Below are 18,664 nucleotides of genomic sequence, written 5' to 3'. Positions count from 1 at the left end.
GTGATCCTTCAGAGCAACTCCAGTAGATCCCAAGTACACTGAGGAAAACACCATGATGGATGGTAAAAGGAAGATGAAAACAAAAATGCAAACAAAGTCATGATCGTATCCACGATCCTGAACAGAATCTTTTATTTCAAGTCTTGATCACAATAATACACTATCAAATTCCTAAAGCTGATACAATTTATGCCTTTGCCATACCATGTCAAAGGACAAAGAAAGAGATACCTATCACTTGGCCTCTCACATTCTTTTTTTGACATTTTGAACATCCAGGAAAAAAAAGAAAAAAAATCTTCTCATCCATCACTCAACTGCCTCTTTTTCCCATAAAAGAATGGCTTGCATAGGGTCTTTGGAAAACAACACGTCTGGATCTAGTTTTTCCATATGCCTGAGCTGCAAACTCAGCCCCGGAAAGCAGGAGATAGGCATTTTTGTCTTTGGCTGGTGATGACAGTAATTGGCCGATGAACCACTTTTGTTAAGGCAATACTAGAAAAAAAATGAACAGCTCCAGCCTTGCTCTTTCTTCCTTGCTTCTTCCCTCTTCCTGCCTTGCAGCAAAAGGTAAAGAGAAACAGACTCAAAACGTTTTCCAGAAAATGGGTGCCTAGATCTTCTCGTGTTTAGGAGGAAAGGCAATTGCTGTAATCCCTCATTTCCTCACTGTCACTCAAAGGCACCAGGTATACCAAACACAAGGACCTGCCTTGGGCGTTTAAGGTGATTGCATTGACATGGTGCAAACAGGAGGCCCCTCTCCATGGCATGTGGCTTCTGACAACTCACCGCAAGCATATCGAACGTATTCTTCACCAAAACATTCATTATATTGGATTCGTCTGCTGACATGCACTATCTCATGGAAATAAAAGTAGCTTCTCTCCTTGTTATCTGCTTAGTGTGATTTTTAAAGCAGATTCTCAAATATCACAAGACTTCACACCTTCCTCTCCTGCCCATCTGAGAACTGGGGTTACCATGTACCCTGCAGCACAGGATTCTGACTTATCTACATCGACCTGATTTCAGGTCTTGGAATCCAACATTGCCATCCTGACACGTGCAATCGCTATCTCTACCCTGAAGGCAAGCAAAGACACTTCTTCAGACAGAACATAGGTGATGACACAATTCTGTTTCTGAGGCTGTGGTACAGCAGCAAGTGAAGTCTGAGGACCTCCAACCCCATACTGTAGGAATGAAGAACATCATCACCCAAAATCTCTTAAATCTACAAATTCAGTAAAGCACAGAGAAAGCATACAAAATAAGAACCAGATATGGGCAGTTCCATTGTCTTCATCTAATGACCTGACAATGTTAAATATACAGTGGAGATTCATTTTAAAAAAAAAATTCTTTTAAGATCCCTAACCTTTCACGCAGTAATCCAAAAGAAAAAGATTGTTGATCCTTTGATTAACACTGACTCTCTTTTTTAAGCAAACAATGAAGATGCCAAAGATTTGGTTTTTCCATGCAGGAGACAGATATGCTCACTTCATGTGTGACAATTTGGTTTAAGTTAAACTGGCAATATCAATGAGACTGAAGCACATGCTTAAAATGCTTTGCTGAGTTGGGACCATACTCTACATAACTTTGTCTTGCAAAAGCTATGTCCAGCTGCTCACTGAATAGTCAGGAGACGATGTGGATATGGAAGTTCTTCCATATTTAAAAGCTGTGTTCATACCCAAAAAAAATACAGTCCAGCTTCCCTTTTTATAGAGAGGAAAAGAAAGCCTGGTGGCTAGGAAAGAATTAACAGCATGAGGCCAAACATTCAACTGAGGACCACAGCCACCAAACAGCTTTCCTAAGAAGATCCTACTGTGGGTGGTTCTACAATGCCAAGGTATCTGGTGACTGCTTTCTAGCTCAGTCAGGAGGATTCATTATTGTATCACTGACATGAAACTTTGAAAAGACATGTAATATTTAAGTGCATGATTACAGCTGCATGCAACTCTCAAAACAGGTTTCAAGAAAAATAATAAAAGATGTCATCAACATTCAAGATATTTTCGTATCTAAAATTGGTGTTAATAAGTAATCAAGCAAACTGATTTTCAAAGCCATTCAGTTCTGTTCATTTCCCTGCTCCTGACAGAACCAAAGGAACTACTTTTTCACAGATAAAAACAGGTATGTACTTCTATCGTACAGAAAAAAAACCAGGAACTGTTTAATTGACAGTCATATACCTGAGTGATGATCATGACAGTGTTAAAATCATCACAAGCAACCTTACCCACACTTGAATTCTAGATCATTTACATAATATGTAAATTTACTGCCATTGTCAAGTTTTGCATAGAAAAACCAGTGACATTATTTTAAAGTGAAATGGCTTCAAAATCAAGTATCTGTTTAATGCAATGTGCTTCACCTCCCATGTTGCATATTTTTGTTGACTATCACTAATGTGCATGTGGCATAATTACAACCAAAACTTTAAAACTTGGTGTTACGGAAGATCTCAGCTGGGGAGCTACTCTTAGCAGGTATGAACACACTGCAGGACAGGCTGAGCATGTAATTCCAAGAACGACATACAGTGTGAAATCCAGGAGAAATGTACTGGAAAGCGCAAAATTACTTATCAGCGAAAGGGTGGAAATATAAGGGTGTATCACAGAATGGCTGAGGCTGGAAGGAGCCTTTAGATGACATCTTGTCCAACTCCCCTTCTCAAGCAGGGACACCTAGAACAGGATGCCCAGAACCACGTCCAGACAGCTTTTCAGTATCTCCAAGGATAAAGAATCCTCAACCTCTGTGCACAACCTGTGCTAGTGCCTCAGTAAAAAAAACTTTTCCTTCTATTCAGACAGTGTAGTTATTCAGCAGCAAAACTGTATTAAGATGTTTCTATACACATGTCTCTTCCCAGTGCATCCATCTTTTCCTCCATCCGTGCTGTTCGGATCCCTGTCCTCAGTAGGGTGCAGTTATTTACAAAGCTGCACTATGTAGCAGATTGCTGAGTTGATCCAACTTTAAACAGCTGCAAAAAGAAATTTCCTCGGGTAGGGGAGGGGGGAAGAACACCCACAAGATTTTTTTCCTCGTGTTTTCTTGGTTCTTTTGGTTTTGTTTTTTTGTTTGTAAACCCAGGCATCACTGGAATTATGACCCACCTGCAAACAGTAGCACGGACATTGGAGAGGACTTTCAAAAGCCAGCTTCATCCCACATCGTGTAGCACCCTCAGTGCTGCTGTTGCAAGTTGGGCTCCGCAGGGAGTTGTATTTTGTGGGTACTCAACACCAAAGTCTAAACCAAGCATTGAGCAGAGAAGAGGTGCAGGATACAGCAATCATACAATCCCCCAACTCTTCCCCTGAATACAGGACGTGCTTGAAAATATGTGCAAGTAACATGACTCGGCCTCAGCTGGTGCTGAACCCAACAGAGCCAGGAAGTTAATATAAGCCAAGAAGGCGGCCCTTTATTTGTTTCTTCTTTTCCATATAAAAGTGTGAAAGGAAACACACTTCAGTATTTCAGGGATGCTTTACAGCCATACTGCATGCTGCACATTGTGCAAAATGACAGCGCTGGGGAGAGGCAGGGCGGGAGCAGGGATCTTTATACAGAACTGAGAGCAGGCATTCAGCCCCTGACAGTCACATGAATACAGCCCGGCTGAACACAAGCAGTATCTTTCTCTCGTATTAGGCTATTAGGCAGATAAGGCTCCACTTTGGATTTAAAAGACTTAAACTGACAAACGATCTTGTTTTTCCTCACCCTGCTAACCGTGGCACGGGGCAGGAGGCATCTCGGCGCTTCCCACTGCTTATATAACAGGTGTACTCATAAATGTGCAAAGATGATTTGAAGATACAGTTTCTAATCCATGCTTTATGCCTGAACAATTTAAATGGCTTTCATCATGTAGACAGCATTGCCAGCTCTTTGCAAGTGGTTCCTTTATAATTTTAGGCTCTGTAAGCTGTATTTTTGTTTAGTGTGGGTTTCTCCTGAATTTAAAAAAAAAAACAAAAAACAAAACACCACACTGAATGGGGCTATTATTAAGAGAAATGCATTTTTAGATGGAAAATAAATGTCATGACTTATCTCCAGATCAGATTTCAAGAAATTTAAGATGCACATTTCTCCATAAATGCCACACACTGCATGGAGAATATCCTCATCTAGCTCTAAGCAAACATGATAAAGTAGAAGTAAACAGCAATAACCAAAAAAGCAAACATCAAGCGTGATCAGCAGAACACATATAGCTCAGCTAGTGTCTCTACAGTCTCTGAGTTTCAGTAGTTAACAAGTTTGTTACTCCAAGACAAGAATTTGTTTTAAATCAGCTTAAGAATAAAAGATTTCAATTTTCAGCACGTTGGTCCTGACATGTCTCATAAGCACTCTTTCACATGTGAAACAAAGAAGCTATTGCAAAAGGAGACATCACATGAATTATCTACATCGTGATCCTGCATGCAAGTCTGCTGTTTAAGAGGACTGGTGGAAAGACAGATGACCAAGGAACGGAAATACATGGCGCAGGATGGCGGATTGACCCTGACCTGCCATACCAGGACCAGACGCCTTGGGAGAGAAGCCCCAAAGGTCAGAGTTTACAGTGAAACAACAGGGCAAACACAGAGAGGTGACGAGAAGGAAAAATGCAAGCAAAAGGAACATACACTGGCTTTCTCTGTCACATAGGAAGAAGTGATATCAACCATGCATTACCCTCCACAAAGGACCAGAAATGTTACAGAGCTTTTGTGGTCACTAGTTGCTTCCAGCAAATTGGTAACAACTTCTCTAAATATGGACTGGTTTCCCAGTCCTGAATGGGGTCCCTATCTTCCCACCAGGAGTATTTCTTGGCCTGGTGCTCCATATATGCTCCGTCTGAAATGCAAAATGTTCTCTTAGCACCAGCAATGACTAGACACAAAGAGAAGATGAGAAAAAAAAGGCTCTGTTTCTTCCTACCATACACCCTGACATAGGTCCTTAAATACCACAGATTGTTTCTGACTATTCACAGACATAGCTTTAAGTGGAAGTACACCCACTAGTGCAGTCCTGATGCCAGCATAGTTTTGCCATTTATTTTTAGGTGAACTGGACTTCATTCTGAGTGAAAAAATAAATACAAGAATATATCTTAGCAAAACTTATACTCCCTCCTTATTTAAGCCCCTGGAAATGAAGCTTCAGTTTTTACATTGAGAGTACTCCCACACTTCTATTTTGGGGACACTACAATCACCCCCTTGACTGTAATTCCTATTGTAATTTTATTGTAATTCCTTCTGTACACTCACAGGAGCCCAGCTCCGAGAGGTGTGGCCGCTTTATCTTCCTTGCTGGGCTCAGGGGTGGAATGCAGAAACCGATGAGGGAGGTGACCCAGTCCATGACAACAGTCATACAATATTTTCAAAAGGCTGCCTGGAGAAAAACAGATGCCACAGTATTTCTGGAGGATATGGTTACTTAGACGCTTTATTCTCTTTCTCTTAACCCTAAGATACCCAATTTTTGATGAAGCAGCATACATAACATGTTTTATTATTACTTAACTACGACATTTAGGTAGCATGTATCCGCTACCATTTTCAAACTATTACTTTTCACAAGGCCCCCACTAGAGAAACAACATTCTATCTAGGGGGAAGTCAGGGGATACTTCTTCGGGCATCTGAGTTAGAGTAGATTTATGACAGAAGTAAAAAGACCGTGTAAAATTCAGATCACGAAGCTGTTCATGTTAAAAAAAACAACTCTAAAGAACAGTTGGCTTCTTTCTTCCCAATTTCAGTCTAATGTAGTCCTAGATACTTCAGTCCTAAAAAAGTACAGAGGAACAAGTTGGAAGATGAGGCCTTGAGTTATTTCTAGTATATCCTGAAGCAGAATGGCTCATAAAGGAAGTTAAATCTGAAATTACATTTATTATTTGCCAGAAGTAACCAATTACAATCATGAACAGCCAAAGTGCAACTGAAGCAACATACATATGCAATTTGACATTTTGAATGATGTGTAACAGACCTAACACTGAAGGTGATCTTTTCCCATAAAACACACAGAAAAGCATTTTGCAGTTCAGCCAAAGCCAGACCACCACCCAGGAATGACACACAGCATTATACAATAAGAGGACTTCAGACTGAAATTCCTTAAGCTTCAGAGATGCTGTGGTCTTTGCGTGGTCTTTGGGACAGAGAAGAGCCCAGTGTATTTCTTGAATAGTACAAAGAACTGGTGCACGAACCAGCCTAGATTCCTCCCAGAAGTACAGAGAAACTGGCACTGACAAGAAAGAGCCGAGACCTCCTATACTTGTCCTAAAAGTATACTATGGAGGTAAAACTGTTAAGGACTAGGTTACCAGAAGCTACCAAATGTCTCTGAAAGATCCAGCAGTTAAAGATGAAACCTAACATCACTGTGCCTATTTCTGGCTCAAGGCATCCCACACACACCTTTCTTCACTGTTCCACAAGGCGAGCCCAGTCACCTCACTGGGCCGCATAGCATCCTTTGCGGAACAAAAAGTAGACAGAAGGCCGGCCTTCAAAGCTGAAAAAGAAATATCGGACTTGCCAGGAGCCCTCGTCCTCCTCAGAAGTACCATCAGCAGATAACACTGGCCCAGGCATCATTGTGCTCAAGAGAAAAACAGTGTCTGGGCTAAGCCAAAGGAAATATCTCACTTCTCCCACTGGAGACAAAGGAATACGTTCTCTCTACATTTCACTGTGCTCCAGAAGAGTTGCCTCTGGAGGTCAAAGATACCACCTTTGTGAAACTCCCAATTAACAAAACAGTTTTCACAGACCTTCCGACGACAGCACATAGACACCTTCACTGCACCTATATCCTTCACCTATTGCCATGACACGGAGAGCAAATCCAAGTTACCATGACTGGCCGGTGAGGCAAAAGCAACGACACCAGAGCAAAGAGCAGCCATCCTGATGAAACCTTCCAATGAGAACTGGGTTGGCCTTCAAAGTAGGAAGGGGCTTCTCATTAGCTGCAACTCAGTATGCTGGAAAAGCGTGGATTCAAGGTGCATTAAAATCACATACAGAATTACAAATAATAAACAATTCAAGAAACACTAAAGGGGGAGGAAAGAAACAATATTCACAGATCTGTTAACTAAAAATATACACCACAATATACATCTACTGGATGAAAGCTAAAGAGAAATACACAACTACAGCAGGAAAGTAATACATTAGCTGTCTTACTGCGACTCACTTCATTGTTGAGTACAGACCTCACCTCCCTGAAGTATCAGGGAACAGGATGCATGAAGGATTAATCTTCAGAGGCAGCGAGTGCTTTCTTATTCTTTATCCAAATGATTAAAAAGGACAATACTTTCACGTAAAAGCCAATGATCAAGCTACATATAATAAATTTTAAGAGAGCTTTTAAAAATGTTATTGTTCTGCCACTTCACACTTAATACAGAAAGTCCTCTGAGCTACAGGTAAATACATGTGTAGTCAGTATTTAAGCAAGTATTATCAGAGCGGCTGCATTTATCCTCTCAAACTGTAATGTATGCACATCCTTACAGTGTTCAATATTGATTTAAAACAAAATACTACTGTAAGTAAATGTCAAGTCATCACTAGTAAACTACTGAAAACATACTAAACCTGAAATTCTCAACTGTTGCAGTATTTTTTGAAGTTACTAGGAAAATATATATCCTAGTACTGGACTAAAACATTTATAAAATGCCACTACAAAAGTACTTACTGCACTTAAACTGGTATATTTCTGATCAAGGGTGGATTCAGTGGTTTACGTACCCATCTACACATACAGACTTCTTAAATTCAGTATTTCTCAGAAAGGAGCCTTCTATCAAGACTACTAGCATGTAGATTTTTTTTTAGAAAGCTCTTGAGTCTTCTTTTCTACGCAAGTGTTTCAGTGTTTATCTAGCCTTAGTAATACTTTCTGTCTTACCTCCAATCTGAATTTGTCTAATTTCCATTCCTAGGAGTTGGATCTTCTCATGTTTTTGACTGCTAATATTGCACTAACTCTGCACTACGAGAAAGTATTCCTCCTTCCCCAACACAAGGTTTGTCAAATAATCAAAATAAAATCCTCATCCTTCTCCTGGTTAACCATGTTCATTAGGACTGCTTTAATCCCCAATGTCTATGTTTCTGCTCTTGGTCACTCTTCAAGATCTCTTCTGAACTGTTCTCTCACATTCTCCCACATCATATGGATATTCGTATAACTAAAGTCAGAATTTGTAAGAGACACAGATAAAACCTTGTGACTGGAATGTGTCAAATGCTTTAGCAGCATAAAATTCGTAAACATAAAATGGAAGACTTTTTTTTTCATCATCATAAAAAAAAAAAAACATTAAATTTAATTCCTGCTGGTCCCATTGTTGTTGCTCAACACAACAAACCAACTTTCTCCATTACAACATGGAGCTGACCAAAAGTAGAGCCAATTAAAAGTATTGCCAATCTGTCATTTTCCCTCTTAGAAGTAAAAATCACTCCGCAGTTCAATAGCATTTTTTCATTTTTTCCTAAAAAAAAAGTTAACTCCTCACTTCACAACACTTGGAAAAACTTACACCATCTTCTCAACAATCTATTCTATTTTTTTAGACTAAAACATATAGCAAATTAAACTGGGCTCTTCCAGCAAATTCAGCAGAGGGGTTTGCTGTTGTCATCATTCAGGAAAGAATAGGGACATATCCGCATTTTGCTGTTTCACTAGATAACTGTTGTTTGTTCATCCCCAGGCATTTGTCAAAGAAGTCTAGTATTTGAAATGCAATTTCTATTTTAAGATTCTTTACCAAAGTTGAACTGTTCGCATGTCACCACAATGGCATCATTTTATTTTTTCAGGCATTCATCAAAAATATTATCCCTTGCTGTGAATAACTTTTCTTTCAACAAGGGTAAGAGAGGCATGGCACACAAAATTCTAGATTTTGCTCATTCTCCTTGCAATTGTAACAATGAAAAATACGAGTTAATATGACTAAGGGTATCTGCTTGGGGTAAAAAAAAAAAGGTGAAGTTCCATTATTTGCCATGACCTTGAGGCACGTACCTGTATGAGACTGCAGTCATACAGTGTATGGATTTCGCAAGGAAATTTTCTGTACAATTTCAGAACTGTTCCGTAATGATACTAGACTCCCAAAGATCAATTTGGTCTATTTTTTCATTAAATGGTAATAGATGCAATAGCCCTGTAATCATCCTGCTAATACTGCTTAACTCTGGAGAGGCCACACAAAGGGGACAGTCCAGGCCTGCTTTCTGTGAAGAGACTGTTGCTAGGGTCTCTTTATTTTGCCAGGCTGCTTATGGATACATGGACATCCACACAATAGGAAAAAGAGTGTCAGCACACTTTGTTTGGGTCTCTAAGCCAACCAAAAGTCTCTAAACTTTTGCTAGTCTCAACCACCAGCCTACCAGCAAAAAGGCAGGCCCCATTACTTACACTTCAGTATTTGCCACAGAGTTCGTTAAGAAACATTCTCCTGGCTTCTCAACAGCTCCTACCAGACCAGTCTTACAAGATCTTTTTTTGATATTTTAATCTTACATACAGATCAAGCCAAGATTCAAATGAAGAAATTACAGATGTCATGGTTAGTGGGGAGGTATGGTTTCTGGATCCAGAGAGGAAGAGGACCAAAGACAGGTCCTAACATCCATTTTTACTTCCATATAAGCAGAAAACATTTGAAGAATCCCTTCTTTCCCTCACCTGCCACCATTCTGCAGACACAGCCGTACATGTAAACACAAACACCACCTCAAGGATCCTAAAAGATGGCCTATTAATGGTCCAGTTCAGTCTTTGGAAATCAAACAGCACCTTCAAAAGCCACAGGAAACACCTTCCCTTCCAAGTTATCAAGATACTTTATAAGAATTCTTTCTTTCTCTAGTCATCCAACCATTTAACACGATACTCTTAAAAAGAGGTCATTGAGACCAGACATCATATACTTTTCAACGTTAACTTCTGCTGTAAAATAATGTGACAATTATCAACACCCTGGCACTTAACACTGCTCTAAGCACTGCAGGTTATGTGTCAAACAGACCATGTCTATCAAACTGCCAAGAACCAGCAACCGACTCTGTTCTCAGAAAAGGCACTACAAGAAGCACCATGGCATGCCTTCGTCCATCCCCCGAGAGCCATGCTCTCGTAGGACTCCACAAGGCTTTAGGGCAGAAGCCTCCTCTTCTGTGGCCAGAGGCTCCAGCCAAAGCTGTGCCCATGGTCTTCCCAGCATCTGTCTCAAGCTGAATTGCTTTGAGTATTCCTATTCCTATACTTGCTTTTTTATTGCAGAAGATCATGATGTCCCCAATATGTTTTATACATGTTTCAAAGTTATATTTAATCCTAGCGATAAATAATACTGCTAGCAATTAGAAGCCCTAGCTAAGATTACTGAAAAAAACCTTGACTGATTTACACGGGCCTAAAATGAGCAATTCCCTGATGCATTCCACCAAGCGGAGTTAAATGAAACCAGTTCATTTTTTAGTGTATGTTTACCCTAGTAATACAAGGAAAGACCAGAAATAACCCTGCAGAGAGCAACCACGTTTTGGAAATACCCCCCACACCACCATAGTCACGGGGAGAATCAGGGGCCGTTGCTACCGACGAGGAAAGGCTCTTAACAAGCCAGGAACAGACTGGCGCTTCGAGACCCCGTGGCTGGGGCTACTGACTGCAAGGAGCTTCTCAAGAAGAAACGGGGGAAAAAAAAGGAGGCAGGGAAGGAGAGAAGGCAGCATGGGAAACTCAGGAGTTTGGCAAAAATGAAGCTCACCCACCCGGAAGGTAGAGGAATATACATGCATAATTTTACATGGATTAAGAGTTTGTGTCAAATCTGTGATGTGCTGTGGTGAATTCTTATACTGCAGTGAGTCATCTTGTCTGACAGTTGCCGGGGAATTAAAGCAGTTATTTTAAAAAAAATTTTATGTCCTGCTTGACGCGTTATACAAATAGCCTCTTAAAAAATTAAAATGCAGTCAATGCATTTTTAAGTATAGAAGAGCTATGGTACATTTAGGATTCTCTGTACCATGCCACAAACATCCATTCTGAGCTATGAAAACCTAAAGGAGTCTATTGATGTCCCTTCAGAGAAACATTGATCTTTCTGCTGCTCCCAACCCAAATCCTGCATCAAAAATTAGTTTATTATATCTGCCTTTTATACAGCATGAAAATATTTTTCCCTGAGAAAAATTAAACACAAAGGAAAGAGGTGTGCTAAATCTGAATTCCTTTGATACCAAGGGATATTTGGGTTGCTAGAAGAAAGACTATTCGAATCAAAACGACAGCATTCCCCTTATAAAGGAATAACACAGGCAGGTCAATACCCTTCTAGAGAAAAGCAGCACGTTGACTCGCAACTATAGCTGTCGGTTTGGCAGGGGGAAGCAGTGCTGGCTTCTGCTCCCTGCACCGTGCAGCAGCATCGCGCAGACGTACCCTGAAGCTGCAAGGGCAGCTCCTCACAACGCGCGTTCTCGTTACAAATACATTGCTTACTGCCTGTTTTGCCTATAAAACTGACACCCCATTGGCAATTTTCACACATCCTTGGGAAAAGTTTTTCGAGTATGTCTGTTGTGTAATACAGTAAAGATCATCTGCATGATATATTAAGTGTAACCCTTGGGCATCAATGCTGCTCAACATCAGTTGGCAATAAAAGTGTATTTACAGCATGCCTTCGGGACAGCTGTTCTGGGAACATCCTGGAGATTTGCATAGTCTATTTTACAAGGCATTACAACGTACTTCATCTGAATGAGTGGTAGAGAATCCTGTCAACACAACACCGCCCATTAAAAGCCCTTAAGTGCAAATATCTCAGTAAAGTAGGAAGATATTAAAAAAAAAAAAGACTTCAAATTCCAGTGTCTTAAAATGCAAATGGTTATTAACTTGCGAGTGAATTTAACCTGTTTTTAAAATAATCAAGTTACTGTCCCTCTTCAACTTGAGCACCATCCAAGAAACAAAACAGCTGATGAGAGGAGCTTCTCTTGCCAGCACTCTTGATTTTATCATAATTCCCATGGTATTTGGTATATTTTCTTAAAGCCTTAGATCTTGTACGTAGCTTACGTGAAAATTTCACCTTTATGTATTATGAGCAAATTAGTCCTCTCTTTGGCAGAAAAAGAACCGAAAACATGAGCCAACTGCACCCTAATGGCTCAAAAACCAAGAAGCAAATGTATTGAATTTCTTAGTTCATTTCTCACCTAAACTCAGAAAGTATTAACACTTTGTCATTGCACAGGTGATACCCACTTGCTAAGCAGAGCACTCTCTCAAGGAGTGAATTAAAAGGATGACTTGCATCCCAAATCACAGAGGTGTGGTAGTTACGGAAATTTTCACACTTCGAAACCTCTCCATGGGCAAAGAGTCAGCTGGCAAATGTTATGGAGAAATAATAACTAGAGGAGCTAACTACAGTTCTCTGGCCCCAACCCAGTGACTACATGCAGACCACAAAAGACAGAACTTATACCTAATAAAATAATAAACCTGGCCAGACAATGACCCAGTCAACCCAACAATATTACTGAATATAATCGAGCCAGTTGATACAACAAAAGCTGAGGACCAAATTAATTAGCGGAGTGCACGTCCACTGCTTTTGGGAATAAGTAACCACTCATTAAAGATCTGATGACACTTTTTTGAAAGTGCTCTTTGGAGAAAAGTTCAGACTTTCAGAAAAAAAAAACGCTATGCCTCATATGTTTAAAATGGAAGAGGATTGGAAGTATCATATGGAATATAGGCAGAATAGTTTCTGAACAGGATGGTTTTCACATTTTCCCTGTGGCGTCTGTGGTTCTTTAAGTGTTTCTGCTATGTTATCTGACACTTGAATAAAATACTGGAAGAACTACAGAGCATCTTTTCCCAATTAATTTTGGTTCAGGAAGTAATTGGAAGGGCAATATAACCTTGTATACCCTTAAATTGAGGGGAAAATGAGAAAAGTATTGGAGGGGGGCTTTTTTTTTTAAATCCTTAAGTGTTTTTAAGAATGGAGGGGTTGTAGAACTACATTTTTTTTTAATAAGACAGCACATTTCAGGACTCCTGGTTTTATTAAATCAGTTCTTCAGTTAACAACCCCCAAGCTATTCTAAAAAACAAGCTGATTCATCTATTTCCACCCAGTACAATTTTATACATCGTTAGAAAACTAAAGCCTCGTAAAATTCTAAGCAGCCCTAAAGAACAGCTACTGCAGAGTGAGATGTTGATTGCATCAGCCTAGAAGGGCTACAGTTTTGAGCAATGCAAGCTTTAATATGCTCAGTGGAAACTACTACACAGAGTCAGAGAACACGTATGTAACGTGCCAGCATCAGGCACGTTCACTCAAACACAGCAAAACAAGTCTTCAGAATATCTGGTGGGATAAGGACAATTCCACAACTTCTAACACTCAAAACTGCTGCTGTGCCCCTATCTTCTGAGAAACACAGAAGCACTTTCCCCCTCCCAAAATGAAGTGAAAACATCGTCAAGAAGTGTGCTATCGATGCCTTATGCTGAACATAACATTACATGCCAACACATCAACGTGGAAGTCATTCTCAGCACTCATCTGAGTGCTAGGCTACCTCCACCCCTCACTCCCCGTGTGGGGCAGGCCACCAGCACCCAGGCGCTGAGGACACTGGTAAGCACTTCTGACTCTGACTGATCTTTACCTTCTAAATCATAATAATGAAACTAAGGAAATCTAAAATGGTTATCCTAATTTGCATCCATAGTACCTTTTAAATACCTGTGTTTAAAACAAAAAAGCCCATTCAGACCACAACAAAGGGGAGGCTGAAGGCATGTGGCTTGTCCACAATAACCAATGGGTTAGCATTGCCCCAGAGACAATCTTAGCAGATCACCAAGTAAACACCTTCCTGACAAACTGCTCCCCGCTCTCAACCAACCATCAGTGCAGAACTGCCTAAACACTTGTGGAAAAAAAAAAAAAAAAGGCACTTTGCCCCGTTGTACAAAAAGCACGTGCTACCTGTTGGGCAGCCACTTCCTGAGGTTCTCCTGCCAGCATCCCTGCCCAAGTGAGGCCATGCCTAGTGCACAGCTGAACAAGGAACTCAGAGTTTGGCTACAAGGCTGGGGGGAAATGCCATGACCAAATTTAAATGTACGATGACTACCAGTGAACACTGTAATTACAACATCTGCACAGTGCCCGCTGTGCCAGCGACACGATACTAGCTGTCTGGTCACGCAGACACCGACTATTTTATGTTAGGTTTTCAGACGCATTGCGTGGGTAGGACCAAGTGTCTTGTCAAGTGTCACACAAGACACTTCCAGGAGCTAGGAAGGAGACAGCTTTATCTCACATCCATGAAATGATCTTGCAATAATCCTGCCGGTGCTCCTCTCTTTTCCACAAAGCAGCAGCTTGCTTTCAGAAGCTGTTCCTAAAGCTGCACTGTCCATAACAGGTTTTAGCACCGGAGAACTGCGTTGCTTGGGTACAAGCGGCAGCTGTAAGACCCACAGCATTCAGCAGCACCAGAACTGAAAAACTCATGCTCACAAACAAGACAACAAACCAATTCAGGCATCCAGCATTCGAAAAACATTTTCCTAGCAAGTCTGACTCAGGAAAGCATTTTAAAAAGGGGCACAATTTACAGCAGTCACTCAGCTCCCGAGGTTATGAATAAGACCCAAACACGTTTAACCATGCAGTTGCCTGTCTGTTGCCTTCAACAGTTTCCTGCTTCACGAAGGCAGAGACACCTTACACGTCATGAGCATAACACGTGTCAAGACCTCAGTCTTGTGAACTTTTATGTACCTGCATAAGTGTATCTCAGTGAATGCACTCCACCGAAGTCAGCGGACTGGCTCATGACAGTCAAGCATGTACACAATGTGCTGCATGTTCAGGGTGTAAAGATGCACAAAGTTGCCTTGAAAACCATTTAACTCAGACTTAGCATGGCCAGAGTATTACCGATCTTCTACAGCACAACGAGCTGTACAAATTACTGATCCCACTGTCTGTAGGGATTAGTTTTGGGAATAGGCCAGGAGTTGCAACACAGGTGCCTAAAGGTAGGAGCTTTAAGCAGTGAATTATTTCATTTTCTTAGTCACTGAGCACTGTAATGTACTTGACTAAGAGCACATAAAGAGCGGTTTGGGGGAAGACACTGAAACCATGATGCTGACCCTTTCTCCACCCACCTCCCAAGTCCAACTGGTCTTCGCTTAGGCTGCCACAGTCAGAAAACACGAGCCATCCCGTCTGCTGGGTGTAACATCAGTGGCACAGAAGGAAAGATATTGTCAGTGGGCTAAATTCATTCCAGCTCTAGTTGCAGGGAAGTTACAGCAGTGCAGATACAGATGTCCAATTGCAAACCACGTCCCACTTCCTCACAGCCTTCTTGGATTATGCTTACAGCAACAGAAACTGCACCGTAAAACTGCATTACAACTTTGGTACACTGAATTAGCGTATTTCTTATTGAAGGTCTACGCCAGTTTGACTTTGGTCTTCTGCAAGCATTTACTAACAGTCGTTTTAATTAGTATCTCGTTGGTGTGTAGACAATGATGCGATACACACCAAGAAGCGTTTTCTGCATAAAGCGACAACGTTACATACACCGTGATATAAACAGTCCTTCCTCCCACCCTCACTACCACAAATAAGGGCCAATCGACGGGCAGTGCATCACAGAAAGGCAATATTGTATTTAACTCCTCTTATTTCAGGTTTTCAGGGCACCCTCGGGGCAGGGGAGGCACAGAAATGAGAGCCACAAGCAAACCCCGTAGCTCAGTCTCCTCTTCACCCTCAAAGCGTTAAAAGGAAAATACAATGTCAACATCAGCTCCTCCCTGCTGATGAAACTGGCTCGAGCGCATTTTACTTTCTGGCTTGGAGCCCTTACAAACCGTTAGAAAAAGACTGAAAGACAGACAGGCAGCTCAATATATCGACCACTTCTGATAACTAATTTGGGACACGCTGGGTCAGTTGCCCCTTCTCTTAAGCGCTGTAGCCTCTCGGTGATGAACAAACCCTGATATTTGGGGTTTTTTATTTAAAAAAAAGGGGGGGGGCAGCTACTAGCAGATTTGCATTTCAGGAAAGAGCCAGCCCTAGCATCAGTATATATAAATACTCCCCACTCTCTTCCTCTGGGAGGAACAGATTACATCTGATACACTAAAATCGTCTCCAAGACTGATGGCACTCCAGGCGCTCAGTCCCCATCAGCGAGGGCTCCTGACAGGCACTGCCTCTGGTTCCTTAACCGGAGCTGACACACATGGAAACGGGGAGCTGGAGTCAGGCTGAGGGGAGGCGGGCGGGCTGGGGCTCCTGCTCACCCTCCCAGCCACGGCACCAGCAGGACGCGGCTCGCATGAGAGCTTTCCCAGCCCGGGAACCGGCGGAGCATCAAAATCAACCACGCCGAGAAAATCACCACAAGCTTTCAATGATACATATTTTAAAAAAAAAAATAAAAATCCCGCAGTTATAAAAAAAAAATCGTTTGCTCTAAGCGACCTAACTGGTGTTGTCCAAAACGACCTTATCGTGGGGTATTTTACAGCAACCGACACACTCGCTGCGTGGACCCCGCGGCGAGCCCCTCGATCCGGCCGCAGAGGCGGCTTCTCGCACGCAGGTACACCGCACATTTCCGCGAAGCTGCGTTTCCTCGGCAGGGCAGGATCCCCCCTACGGATTTTTCCACCTCCCGCACCACAGCGTGCGAGGCTGGGGCGGCCGGCCCCGCTGCCAGAGCCCCCCTGCCGCCCCCGCCAGCGCCGCGGCGCAGAGCGCAGGCGGAATTCACAGGTAGAACAAAACATCCGCGCCGGTACCCTACGGGAGCGGGGCGGGGGGGGCCGTCAGGGGAGCCCCGGGCGCCATCGGGGCCGGGGCGAGCGCGGCAGCAGCCCCGCGGGCAGCAGGGCCGCAGGGCGGAGGGTGCGTGAGGGGGGGAGCGGGCCGGGGGCTGCCGCTCCGCTGCCGCGCGCCCGCGCCAACGGCCGCCCGCCCCAACCGCCGCCCGGGCCCGCCCCGCCGCCCCTTTACCTTCGGAGAGCTCCAGCTCCAGCTCGGCCAGCCGGGCCCGCACCTCCAGCGGCAGGGACACGCTCTCCAGGCTGCGGTCCGCCATGCTCGCGCGGCGGGGACGGGCTCTCCCCTCCTCTGGCTGCCCCGCTCTCCCCCTTTGTCCGCGGCTGAACGGGGAAAGGGAAGGCGGCGGGGCCGCGGCGGGTGGCTGGGTCCTCCCCGCGGTCTCAGCCGGGCATGCAGGGGGGAGGCGGGCGGGCGGTCCGCGCGGGGGGACGGGGCGCGGAGGGAGGGAATGCGGAGGTTTCTCCTCTCCTCCCCTCTCCTCCTCCTCCTCCTTCGCCGCCTCCTTCAGCGGGGCCCCGCCATGGCTGCTCCCGCTGCCGCCGCCCGCCCGCGATCGCTCCGCATCGGCTCCCCGCCGCGCCCGGCCCGACCCACCCCCCACCCCCCGCCGCCCGGTACCGCGGCGGCGGCTCCCGCCTCGCCGCGCCCCGGCCCCGGCCCCGGCCCCGGCCCCGGCCCGCTCCTCCCTGCCCGGCTGGGGCTGGCGGCGGCGCCTGGCGCTGCGGTGCCGCTGCCGCGACTGCTGCTGGCCAGGCACAGCGCCGCTGTCACAGCCACGTGACCGCGCCGCCCCGCGCCCCCGCCGCCGGCCCCCAGGGGGCGCCCCAGCGCCGCTCCGCGGAGCGCTCCGCGGCCGCGCAGCGGGGCCGCCCCGCCCCGGGATGGCGCCTGGGGATGGGGACCCGGGGTGCGGATCCGGGCTGGGCACCCGGCGTGTCGGCCCGGGCCGCGCCCACCCGCGGGGGCGCAGCGGGTTCCTCCGCGCTCCCCTCCGGGGTCCGGAGCGACCTTGTTGCAGCGCTTTGCGCGCGTACGGCGGCTCCAGGGTGAGACCGGGAAAGGGCTTTGTCGTTTATCCATCCCAACAGCACTCCCTGGACGTCGGTCTTCTGGTCCCGGTATTACCGAGGAAGGGGGCAAGGAGCGATGTGCCCAAGGCCGGGTGGTAATTCAGCGTCAGAAAGATGACCTGCACTCCGACACCCTGCACCCCGCTTTCCTGCCCTGCCTGCGGAACAACTTCCAGCGTTCCCCTGTTTTAACCTATATTCTCTGCGTTCAGCCACTGGTGGACTTGGTAGGTTAACAGCTGGACTCAATCTTAAGCATCTTTTCCAATCTAAGTGGTTCTATTCTGTTCCAAACAAGCTGTGGCAATTCTGTTACGTATATCACTAAACACTGAGTACGTTTCCATGAAAGAGTAGCGTAATGTTACTGCAATAGAGAAGAACAGAGTTGACGCTGATGTGTCCGCTCAGCACCAGCGAGTACCAACTGACACTGAGTCCCTATCGGGAGAACATGGTAAAAAGGACTGACCCACCAGACCTCTTAATTACACCGCTCCAACTGAAGGAACTGTTCTGAAAACATTTAATAAAACTCCCTTTCAGATAAACAAATATATTTCACAAGGAA

At 44.3% G+C, this 18,664-nt stretch overlaps 1 protein-coding gene across 5 annotated transcripts in view; it reads right to left on the bottom strand.

The window, feature by feature from the left end:
* DIP2C (disco interacting protein 2 homolog C) overlaps nucleotides 1-17,602 on the bottom strand; it is a 334,890-nt gene extending 317,288 nt beyond the window's left edge. For all 5 annotated transcript variants that reach the window (XM_068404523.1, XM_068404525.1, XM_068404524.1 and 2 more), the window contains exon 1: nucleotides 17,195-17,602. In XM_068404523.1, coding sequence (XP_068260624.1) covers nucleotides 17,195-17,279 — 85 coding nt within the window. In that variant the 5' untranslated portion in view covers nucleotides 17,280-17,602. The remainder of the gene's footprint in view (nucleotides 1-17,194) is intronic.
* Between the last annotated feature and the right edge of the window lie 1,062 nt (nucleotides 17,603-18,664).

This window comes from Nyctibius grandis, chromosome 7, assembly GCF_013368605.1.
Source record: "Nyctibius grandis isolate bNycGra1 chromosome 7, bNycGra1.pri, whole genome shotgun sequence".
Lineage (NCBI taxonomy): Eukaryota > Metazoa > Chordata > Aves > Nyctibiiformes > Nyctibiidae > Nyctibius > Nyctibius grandis.
Note: the sequence above shows the minus strand (reverse complement) of the source record. Positions and strands in the feature narration are given on the sequence as shown.